Consider the following 12517-nt stretch of genomic DNA (forward strand, 5'->3'; position numbering starts at 1 on the left):
AATCATTTAACGTGATAGCGTTGTGGCAAGTTCATATTTGGAGTGTAGAGGAACATATTTATGGAGAGTTCACTGGGAGCAAATAGTGGCCCTAAATAGTTCATTATACTTTCTGGTTTTCTCAGTAATTGAACTGATCCCACATTATTTTCAACAGGAGTCGTTTTATAAATTCCAAGATAAAAGGGTACTATTAAGTGAATTAGGTTGGACATTTTTAAAATTTAGACTCTGGAGGGTTAAAAATCCACCATGTGTAGGACTGGATCATAAGTTTCCTGTAGGAATCCAAATGCGACTAATCACTGGAGGATATTCCATGCCTGCCAAGAAACTACGGTTAACAAGTGACGCTTGGAAGAAAAATTCGCCCGATTTCAAGATGGTCCTCGTCTCCCCAAGCACTGCGGGAACCTGCTGGTCCAAGATGGCGCTTTTCCTCATCACCTCCCGGGGATGGAGATTTCCATAACGTGAGTCACGCAAAGGAATTGCATTTTTGCCATTACTGAAGATGGCGAGCTTCACGACCTCACTTTGCCAGGTTTCAATATGGCTTCCTTAACATCCGCGTCTAGAGGTTAATTTTAGGAACGAAGCTAAACTCACGCGGAAGTAGCGTAAGCGGAAATTGTCTCGTCTCACAATGCCCCGCCTCTGTCCCGCCCCCGCTCCCTATGCTCCGCCTCTGGTGGCGCGGAGAGCAGAGCCAAGATGGCGGCCGAGTTGGAGTACGAGTCGGTGCTGTGTGTGAAACCTGACGTCAGCGTCTACCGGATTCCGCCCCGGGCCTCCAACCGCGGCTACAGGTACTAACTTCGAGGCACCGCAGCATACGCTTACCCGGTCGGGGATGACAGAGTCCTCCTCAGGTAGCACGCCGCCCGTCCCTGCCACTGCCACCTCCGAGTTGTCACCTTGCTAGCCTCCCCACCAGGGTGGTTAGTGCCCGGTCACCTGCTTTTCCCTCACTCCGGATTGCCGGGATTGCCGTTGTCGTTGTTTCCACCGCTTGAAAAAAATGACCATCCTGCATTCTCCCTCCCCTCCTCCCCCGGACCCCGCCGGGTTGCCCATCTGCTCCCTGTCATCCACATCCTGTCTTCCCTGCGTCCTTCACTGTGTCATCCTTAGTCCCCTCTCCCTTCTTGGTCGTTCACACACGTTTCCAGCACCCCCTGCACATTTGTGGATGATCATTGTGTTGTTGGCCACCCTCCGAATGATCTCATTAATCGTTTGTGCTGTTGTCAGTCTTGCCTTCAGGTATCACTTTTCCATTTGGTTTTCCCTTCAGTCGCTTGCCAGTGGGCAAAGGTTAGGACCACAGGTTTTCTAATGGTGGGTCATTCTGTTTCTTTTCAATGTATTTTCTTGATTATATAGTGTTCTTTTCCTTCCTTCGTCCGCTCTGAACCTCTTCTATAGATTTTCCGTCCGGATTTAACTCAGCATTTTCTCTGTAGGGCTAACTAACCATCTTGTGACTCTCAGGATCTGAGGATGTTATTTGATGCCATATAATCGAAAGACTTAACCAGTAACTTGGGTTACATTTTTAAAAATATGAGTATGAGCCCTGATAACCAAACAGCTTTATGATTTGGAACAAATCTCTTAACCTCATCAAACCTTAGTTTAAAAAGAAAAAAAGGAAGAAAGTTATTGGTGATGTGGTTATGATAATATAATTATCACATATGATAATAAAACCTATTCTAGTTATGTACCTCATAGGAGTTTTTTTTTGGGGGGGTTAAGTGAAATTACATAATAAATGTAAAAGAATTTAGGAAACCGAAAAACTGTATTTAAACACGATACTGCTTTTACTCCTCTCTGATCGAAATCGCCATCATGGCATTTATTGTTACCGAGGCTGAAAAGTCATCTTCTCCCATTGTCCATTATTTTGCTTCCTTAGCAGAAGTTTGTTCATCATGAATAAATATCTTTGTGCTTGGTTACCTGTGCTAATGGGTTGTACTTTTTGGTAAAGAGATAGTCCTAATTTCAAGCTTTCCTTCAGATCCCAAATTGAGCATGATAGGAATGTATATGTTTTTTGATAGTAGTTACAGGTATGTGTGTGACTCATCTGAGACAGCACCTTGTTTACGAAGCCCTCCTTGACCCTTTCATTTTGACTTAGGTATGCTCTGCCTGTTTCCATAGTACCCTACACTTGTCTCTGTCATGGTGCTCTTTATTCTGTATTGTAACTGATTGCTAGGTCTCTATTTCTTTTCACTAGATTAGGAGCAACTTGAGATTCTTTTAAACTTTATCTTCCCAGGTCTAGCACAGTGCCAGGCACATAGTGGGCACTTTGTAAATGTTGACTGAGAGAAGAAACTGGTAGATTACACTTACTCACATATATTAGTATTGACTGAACTGGTAAAGTAAGAAGAAATAACTCATGGCTTCTAACTCTAATAGTTAATTGATTGAACTGGTAAAAAAAGATGAATTCAAGACTTGTAGCTCAAGACTTCCTAAAGGATATGATACACACTGAAGTGGGATTCTGTTCTTTTCCTTCACTTCTGGCTTCCTTCTCTTCCTCATCTGCTTTCTCTGTCTTCACTCCCTAGTTTATATACAGCCTTTAAACTTGTGCCACTTAACTGCATGGAGCCATCAAAACAATTTCTTTTCTCATTATCCTGTGTTTTCCATGCCTATTATTGACATTTCTTATTCCACAAGAGGCATTTTTTAATCAATCACTCTTACAGTGAGAGAAGAGAGCAAAACTAAGTTTGAATTGTAATTCTCATTTATTTATCAAGATGCTTGATAAATATTACTTCTGTATCTTTTTGTCTGCATATTCGTTGTAGTTTACCAGAGCCTCTTTTACAATGTGAGCATGACATATTTGCCAAATTGCCATTAAAGGAAAGACTGGACTTTTAGGAAGCAGGAAAAACCCTCACTTTGAGTGACTAATAAGGTCAAAGGACATAAATGACTTTGATTCATCCTGGTGTAAGCTGTTGCTTCTCAGACTTGCACTGACCAGACATACAGAAGGAAAATTTAGGTTGATCAGAAACTTATAATGATTAGGAAATGATTTTCCAACCTATAAAACTTTATTCATCACTATCTTCTTCCCTATCTAAATCAATATTAAACTCCATAGTATGTTTTTTTTTTTTTTAAGATTTATTTATTTATGCATACAAGAGCTGGGGTATAGGCCAGAGGTGCGAGGTTGATGAGAGGATTCACTAGAGACAGAATGGGAAGCAGAACAGGGTGGATCTACTGAAATACACTGCTGAGGGGCACAGTGGGCAAGACAGAAGAGATCTGCTGCACCATGTGGGTTAGCTCCCTGGCTGGGGATTGAACTCATGCTGCAGTGGCTGCTGATAGCATCATATTGCTGAGACTTAACCCCGTGCGCCACCAGGGAAGCCCCTTCATAGTATGTTTTAATGTAATGAAAAGAATGCTGAACTTTGAAGTTAGTCATTATTGCTATGTTTCTTGTCCTTTCCTTCATTTTTGTGAGGGATGGGGAGGCAGGGAGAGAGAGACTTTTTAATTCCCATTTCCAGAGTACTTAAAAGCATTGATTGCTAAAGTAAAATTTGAAGTCACTTTAGATATTGTCAGAAGACCAACAAAACCAAGAGTTACTCAGGCTGTGTCTGGGAGTGGGAGAGGAAAGAAGGCTCAGGACTGAATTTGTTCAATATTGGCTACTAGACACACTGGATAAATAAGAAGGCCCATTTCTAATTTTCAATAGTCCTTTGTACTATGTCTAGCTCTTGTGGTATGGTAAGGTAAGTAATGAGTTATGCACCTACTTAATAGACGGGGACCTCTAGGGTGCTCCAGTCTGGATCAGATTCGGGTACTGAGGGACTTCGAGGGCAAGGCATCAGCTGAGAAGGGCATGACAAGAACTTATCTTATAAATCCTGTTCAAAACCTGTGCTAATTTTAATTTTCACTTCCTTTCGCCTTTTTTTACTTCTTTTTCAACTCCACTCATTCTTGTTTAGATAACCTTTATTATTACTTTTCCATCCTGCAACTATCAGTTTTCAGATTCTTTTTTTTTAAAAAAGATTTATTTATTTATGTATACAAGAGCTGGGGTACAGGCCAGAGATGTAGGGGCAGAAAGGACCCACCAGAGACAGAGTGGGGAACAGAACAGGCAGACTGAGATACACTGCTGAGGGGAGCAGTGGGCAAGACAGGAGAGGTCTGCCTCACCATGTGGGTTTCTCCCTGGCCGGCTGGGGACCGAACTCGTGCTGCAGAAGCTGTGGATTGCTTCATAGTGCAGTGCTTAACCCCTTGAGACACCAGGGAAGCCAGTTTTCAGGTTCTTAAGAGGTGAGTTGCTACTACCTTTTACTTTGCTTTCCCTTTTCCACATTCCTGGCAAAACATAATCACGAATGTAATTTTTATATAATTCATCGTATTTAAATAATATATTGGATTTCATTCAAATTCATTTATAACCTTTGCCTGAAATGCTCCCGGCCAACCCTCCATATCTGTGTAGGCATCTTCCTTCCTTCATATTTTTGCTCACATTTCACCAAGTTGGTAAGGCCCACCTGGAATGCTGCAGGTTGTTCACTCTCCACCCTCTCAACCTCTCCTTTTTTCTTCCGCATTTTCTTTTTTAACTTAGTACTTGTCATCTCTGAGATAATTATTTTACTTATTTTATTTTTTATTGTCTATTGTCTGATAGAATGTAAGCCTCATGGGACCAGCAGTCTGTTTTGTTCACTGTTGTATCCCAAGCACCTGAAACAGTACCTGTGACTTTTCCTGCACTCTGTAAATATTGGTTGAAGTCAGTAAGTGATAATATGGTTAGGGATTTGGGAAGGCTTCTGTTACTTGCTACATTTCATTTATATTGTTTTACTTTGTTGTTACCTGATCAGTAACATACTATTACCAAAAAAAAAAAAAAAAAAAACATCCAAGCAGAATCCCAAATAGTAAGGTCTGATATTTGCTTTGGACTGTATATAAGGTGGGGTGTCTTTATAGAGGAGATCATGAGTTATTCTTGTTGATTATTTAATAGGTGGAAAGAATAAGCAGTGGAGGACAGGGAACTAGAAATAGGACAGGGATTCTGTGTAGGCTTTTAGTATCTTAAAGGCATGACCTGAGGCCTGAGGCTTCCCATTTTCCTGTCCTAGGGCATCTGACTGGAAATTAGACCAGCCTGATTGGACTGGTCGCCTTCGAATCACATCAAAAGGGAAGATTGCTTATATCAAACTCGAGGATAAAGTTTCAGGTAATCTGTGTTGATGACCCTTTGACATGTTAAGGATATTGGTTTGGCATGCTTCTATAAGTATGGTATTTTTCAAGATGGGGACTGAAATGGAAGTACTTGTTAATTGAAGTTTTAAATCTTTGCTTCCTTTGCTCAAAGAATCCTTTTTCTTATCTGTCAGGGGAGCTCTTTGCTCAGGCCCCAGTAGAACAGTATCCTGGTATTGCGGTGGAGACAGTGACAGATTCCAGCCGCTACTTTGTAATCCGGATTCAGGATGGTACTGGTAAGGGATCTGGTGTTTTGAAGGGGATGAGATTAGGAAAATCATCAATGCACTTCGCTGAAAGTTTGTCCTGATTGCCTTTATTCCACTTCAGTTTACTAAATTTTTCCTCCCCTTATAAAGGAAAAGGAAGATCCTAAGAGAAAAGGATTAACATATTTGTAATAGATATGAACATTAATTAAAGAGATGTGAAAGTTAATAGATTATAAATAAGTCAAAATTCTGTCAAACAAAATAATGAACACATCTTGCTGCTGCATTGTAATGGTTTTTGATGGGGCTATCTTAAGTCATCTAAGAATATGGTGATAATTCCCTTTTTCATACCAGAGGTTGGCAAACTTTTTCTGTAAAGAAATAGACAGTATATATTTTAGGTTTTGTGGACCAAATGATGTCTTTGTAGCTACTCACTTCTGTTGGCATAGTGTGAACATAGTCCTAGATAATTTGTGGACAATTTACTATGATATGTGTTCCAGTAAAGCTTTATTTATGAAACAAACTCTGGCAGCATTGGGCCCATGGGCTGTCGATAGTGTGGGAACCCCTGGTATATGAGACAATGTTTTGTATCCACAGACTTTTTCTAGATGGGGTAGTTTTATATTTTCATTGGGCAGAATTTGTCATAGGGACATTTCCTGATCTAAGTTTTCCTCTTTTTCCTCAGGGCGTAGCGCTTTCATTGGCATTGGCTTCACGGATCGGGGTGATGCCTTCGACTTTAATGTGTCCTTGCAAGATCACTTCAAGTGAGTGAAGATTTTCTTTACTTACCAGGTTAAATGGTTTGAGGAATGCTGCTTCTCAGCTGAATGGGTATAATCGCTCTTACCTCCTGGTTTCTTTATTTGGTAAAATAGTTCATTTTGAATATAACACTGTCCATTCTATTTCCTTGCATTATCTTTGCATCTGTTCTACCTTATCCTTGTTTTAGATCCCTTGCACAATGGTTTGAGTTGATGCTTTTGTTTATGCCTCTGGGGATAAACCTTGGCTTTTAGCTGCTTCAGGAATGTATATAGTTATAGCATAGTTGTGTATGAGATGTGGGTAGCTGTGTGCAAATTTTGTTATTTCCTCTAGCTGGCATGCTTTGTGCCTATTGCAACATTTCTTCAGTCCCTGTGACTTTGGCACAACTGCAGTGGATAGCACCATGTACACTGTCAGCTGCCCACCTCAAGGGCAGGTGTACCTCTGCCTTTTCCTCAAGACTCCTGGAAATTGCAGACAGAATAATGGAAGGAATGAGAATTAACACCTCCTCAGTCCATCACTTAACCTGGTCAACCTCAACCAGGGCAGCTGTCAACCAGGGGGATGGGAATTGATGACTGAGTAACCTCCTTTGGAGGGACAAGTTTAATGCAAATTCTGTGGGTTTCACTGAGATATTGGCATCCCAATTGCCCTCTTTTTGACTTTTCTTCCATTTTTACTCTTCATATTCCCTCACTCTGCTTCCTGGAACCCTGTTCTGTATACATTAGAAATACTCAAATTTGTGTGTCAAACTCAGCTTTTAGGGACTCCCAAGTTAAGATAACTCACTCTTTCCCTGAAGGTGGGTAAAGCAGGAATCTGAGATTTCCAAGGAATCTCAGGAAATGGATACTCGCCCCAAGTTGGATTTGGGTTTCAAGGAAGGACAGACCATCAAGTTGAGTATTGGGGTGAGTATGGTTGCCCCCTCTCTGTATTTCCATGAACCTTTGACTTCTCTTTTTCTTTTTCTCACCTCCCTCATTTTTTTTTTCCTTTTATAGAATATTACAACTAAGAAAGGAGGTGCTTCTAAGCCCAAGACTTCAGGGACTGGGGGCCTAAGCTTACTCCCACCCCCACCTGGAGGCAAAATCACTATTCCCCCACCGTCCTCTTCAGTTGCCATCAGCAATCATGTCACCCCACCACCCATTCCGAAGTCTAACCATGGCGGTAGTGATGCAGGTAAATATCTAGTACTTTAACTTTTGAGAAATAATATCATGTTTTAATTGGGTAATACATTTTTGCTAAAAGGAGTGTTGATGGTTTTTTTATTAAATGCCACTTGGTACCAACAAGGTGATTCTGATAGCCTCTCGTAAGAGATCAAAGCTTTTCTGGTGAACTTAGAGCCATGATATCGGGTAGGTTCTTTGGCAAAAAATTGGGTGACGACAAAAAAGACTATTTCCTTGTTGGACCTTGGTTAGGTACATACTGGTCTAACAGTCAGATGGACCAAGATTTTGGTAACAGCTCTGTGAACATATATATATGAAAGCTTGGTAGCATTATTTAAGTTCTTTGAGTCGTGAGTATCCTTATCAGCACATGATGTAGAACTATCCCAGAATCGTGAAGGCTGAATGATGTGAGGATGCCTACACAGTACTGGAACATAGTAGTCATTCAGTAAATGTCATTTCTTAATCTTTTCAATTTCTTCACAAGGGCAGTTGGGAGGAAATGAGACACTGTGTAGGTTTGTAAATACACTTTTGTTCTTCCTTACTCCTTGGTTGACAAAAGAATAAATATAGGGCCTCCTCGGTGGCGCAAGGGGTTAAACACAGCACTGTGAAGCTATCCTAAACCTCTGCAGCATGAGTTTGATCCCCGGCCAGGGAGCTACCCACATGGCATAGCAGACCTCTCCTGACTCACCTGCTGCTCCCCTCAGCAGTGTATTTCAGTCAATATGCCTGTTCTGTTACCCACTCTGTCTCTGGTGAATCCTCTCACCCTGTACCTCTGACTTGTACTCCAGTTCTTGTATGCATAAATAAATAAATCTTTTTTTTAAAAAAGAATAGATATGGTTACTCTCACTTAAGGAGTGAAACCATTGGAACTTCGAAAGGAATTTTCCTAAGACTAGAGAAACCAGATTTTAGAATCTGGGAGTTTTAACCTACTGTATTAGATAATGCAGATCATTTATATAATTGACTGCTCAAAGTAAGCTTTCTGGAATTTGTGAAGTAAAAAATGGTTATGGCTTACTTATCTTCGCAAGTTTTCACCAAAAGGCATTGGGGGCACCTCCCTGGTGGCCAAGGGGTTAAATATCAGTGCTATCACCGCGACAGCCTAAGTTTGATCCCCTGTCACAGTGCTAACCATATAGGGCACAGCAGACCTCTCCTGTCTTGCCAGCTGCTCCCCTCAGCAGTGTATTTCAGTAGATCTACCTGTTTGGCTCCCCACTCTGTCTCTGGTCAATCCACTTACCCGTCCTGTACCTCTGGCCTACACACCAGTTCTTCTATGCATAAATAAATAAAAAGAAATCTTTAAAAAAATTAAAAAAAAAGATACTTGGGTTAATACTTAAGATTTATTTTTTTAAAATGAACTTTTTATTTTGAGAAAGTTGGTAGATTCACATGCACTTGTAAAAGAATAGTACAAAGAAATCCTGTGTATGCTGTACTCAGTTTTTCTCAGTGGTAACATTTTGCAAAACTAGTTGAATTTCATAACCAGGAAATTGATGTTGATGCCACCTACCCCCAGCCCCCACTTAAGATTTCAGTAGTTTTACATGTTCTCATTTGTGTGTGTATGTGTTTAATTCTGTGCAGTTTTATGGTGTGTAGGTTAATGGGCTGCCACCATGGTGAGGGTACAGAAGAGTCTTCTGTAAAGGTTCCTCATGTCACCCTTTATAACAGTACCTTCTCCCATAACCCTTGGCAATCACTAGTCTTTTTTCCATCTCTGTAATTTTGTCATTTCTGGAGTTTTATATAAATAGAATTATCTAGTTTCTAAGCTTTTTCGTGTGGCTTTTTGCACCCAACATAATTCCTTTGAGATTCATTAAGTCTTTCCTAGTTATTGCTAAATAGCTCCAGGGGTATGGACGTCCACTGTGTGTCTCACCATCATTCATGGACAGACATCTGGGTAGTTTCTGGTTTTGGACTGTGATGAATAAAACTGCTCTGGATTTTTATGTGAACATAAATTTTCATCTTTCTAAGAATGAAAATTCTAAGATTTGTACCATATTTTTATTATGTTTCCTCTTTTTCTTCTCTTTATCTTCAGATATTCTTTTAGATTTGGATTCCCCTGCCCCTGTCACGACATCAGCACCAGCTCCAGTTTCTGCAAGCAATGACTTGTGGGGAGATTTCAGCACTGCATCCAGGTATGACCCAGTGAAACCAACATAGTCTCAGACAGGATATAGATGAAATGTACAGTCAAATGAAATCTGGGAAGGTGGGGCATTCGCAGGTCACGTAGAGTCATTGGCAGGAATTTTAGGTAAGAAAGTGTGAGTGTGGGGATTGTGGGAAAAGAAAACTGTCAGTAAAGTTTGAGTGGGACATTTTAGGCTGTGGTAAGTATAATCGCTATGAAGCATAGTTTCTGAAATTCTGGGTGGTGATTTCTTGCAAAGTATTAAGTAAAGGATGGAGTAGCTGTCCTAATTTTATGCATTCAGCTTTCTCTCTTTTTTCCTGTCTTGCAGCTCTGTTCCAAACCAGGCACCACAGCCATCCAACTGGGTCCAGTTCTGAACAGCATTGGCAGGATGTTATGGATAGACTTGAAGAATAAAATGATCCTGAGGGCACCAATCTGTGAGGGAAGTTAGAACCCTTCCCTGCCTAGAACCAAAATTACTGGACAATCTTTCTCATAGCTTCTCCATTGAGTTCAAGTTGGTTTATGCCACTCCCCTATCTTAATACTTGCTGTACTGGCAAGAAAATATCTCTTCTCTCCTGTTCACTGTGAGGACAGGAGAATAGTGGGTTTTTCATATTTGTGGCTAATGATTTAGGGCTCAAAAGGCCAGGGTCTCTTCAAAGGGGGAAATGACCACTGTCCTCTGTAAAATTTTTCTCCATCTTTGAACTTCGTAAACTTGTTTCAGAATCATCTCATGACCCTCGTGTGCCTCTTTGTGAAGCCCTATTTAGCAATTGCAGGGGAGACAAAAACCTTGAAACTTTCTTTTTTCACTAACCTAAGACTCTAAAAATGGACAGCCTGACCTCAATGTTTATAAATTCAGAATTTTGATAGGAATAGGTATGAGAAAGACCTGTGCTGGGTTTCTGCTGTGTGTCCTCCTTCAGGCTTATCCTGGTCAGTGAACATCCAGTGCTGGTGCAGCTCCATCGCCCTCTCGTGTGTTTACATGTTTCCTATGATAAGAGGGTTGTGTTGGGGGCACCCCCACTGTCCTTGTGTTTGTTAAATAGTGCAGCATCTCTGATCAGTGGTGTCTCTCAGATAAGGGAGGTTCAAGGAGCTGTGTTTTCCAAGTTATAATCTAGAGAAGCATTTACTTGCAGCTCCATCAAGCTGCTGTGTTTGAAGCACGGCATTGCTTTGTATTGGCCCCATTATTTGACCTGAAGTTGAAGGGTTGAGAGTTTTTAACCTCATCTGTAGAGCAGAGAGATTGAAAACACTTAACTCTTGTTCATACCCACATTGCCTTGCTGCCTGGGTATCTTTTCCCTTTCCATAAACATTTATTTTTCAGTCCGGTAGCTCTTAGTAGAAAGCTGCTAGTACATGTACTGTCTTCTGTGAAGGAGGCTGGAGAGGCGCAGCTTCAGCTCTGCTAGGTTTTGCCTGGTGACGGCTTTGATACCCATCACCCAGGGTGTCTCAGAAACGAGTTGCTCTCCCGTAACGTCCCTTCCCTTTGTGCCACCATTCCTTTTACAAAGCTGTGAAGAGTTCCTTTCTTAGATAAATGGACACTACCTATTCTGTTTGCTAATGGGCAGTTTGAAGGATGAAATGGAAGAATGTCATTTCTTCCCTTAGCACCTACTGAGAGGTGTACACTCTGGTGGAAGGGAGTCCTTATATTTAGTTTCAAAATACATATATATTCTGTCTCTGCTTTTCTTCTTGACTCTTTCTAACTTTGGGTCCATATTTTTTCATTGCCACCCCTTCCAGGCAGCTCTATTCTTACAGAGCCATGGCAGGATGTTATAAAATTCCACTAGAAAACACTAAAAAGAAACTATAGAATCACTAGTGACTAACTACTGGAAACCTATTTTCTCAATCTTCCTCCATGTTGTGTTCTTTGTATTCTCAAGATGATAATATATTATGTATTCGAATTGCTGGAACATTGAAGATGAAGTTTAAGATATATGTATATAAAGCATATGCTGTATTGGTGCAATAATGGTAATTAAAACTATGGAAAAAAGTAGTGTCTCTTTTAATTCGTCTATTTCATTACATATTTTATTAAATTAACCCACTATAAATGGGCTAGTAAGTAATAAAAGGACATTTATGCATATTTGCTGTTTTTCAAGAAATAGGGCCTTGAAGTTGAGGCTGGACTTTCGTGTTCATCATCCCAAACCCTCAGAGCACACCTTGTAGAGGTTGTTTATGGTCCTTCTCTGCTGCTGCAGTTTATTTCATTTGCTTTATATTACCTTCACTATTGAGACTACCTTTCACATCCTGAGGCTATAATCAGAGTAATTGAAGGAACTCAGTGTAAGAGAGAACTGTAGTCTGTGTTAAAAACTTAGGAAGGCAGAAGGATCTAGGAGCTCTCATTCAGTGATTGTCACAGAAGATGAATGTGAAGGGTGTGGATGCTTGCTATTTTTATTTGCAATGACACACGTTCTCTCTCTCTCAACTCTCATTAGCTCTTATTAACGCTTTTCCTTCCCAGGATAGCTTCCCCAACTATGTCCTTGTCATTTCTGAGGTTGTGAGTCACTGTATTGATAGAAGTATATCCTAAGCCTCAGGCTTTTGTTAGGAAAAAAATGTGGACTTTTTTTTTCAAGCTCCGCACCATCAAGTATATATACGTTAGTAACTGCCTTCACTGCTGTAGTCTGAATCTTTATCACTTCTCTCTTCATCCCTTCCGATAGTCTTGGTAGTTGTTTGCCTCTAGCTTAGTTTAATTCCACTTACATGTTGCCACTAGA

General features: G+C 40.6%; 1 protein-coding gene across 1 annotated transcript; it reads left to right on the forward strand.

The window, feature by feature from the left end:
* The first annotated feature begins 662 nt into the window (after positions 1 to 662).
* Positions 663 to 11768, forward strand: NECAP1 (NECAP endocytosis associated 1). Its single transcript, XM_037514399.2, has 8 exons — positions 663 to 809; positions 5199 to 5299; positions 5463 to 5567; positions 6244 to 6325; positions 7144 to 7252; positions 7346 to 7529; positions 9621 to 9723; positions 10051 to 11768. Exons 1-8 carry the CDS (start codon positions 715 to 717, stop codon positions 10097 to 10099), a joined length of 828 nt encoding a protein of 275 aa, XP_037370296.1. The 5' UTR covers positions 663 to 714; the 3' UTR covers positions 10100 to 11768.
* The last annotated feature ends 749 nt before the right edge of the window (positions 11769 to 12517 follow it).

Source organism: Talpa occidentalis, unplaced genomic scaffold, assembly GCF_014898055.3.
Source record: "Talpa occidentalis isolate TD23 unplaced genomic scaffold, MPIMG_talOcc4v2.1 talOcc4.16, whole genome shotgun sequence".
Classification (NCBI taxonomy): domain Eukaryota; kingdom Metazoa; phylum Chordata; class Mammalia; order Eulipotyphla; family Talpidae; genus Talpa; species Talpa occidentalis.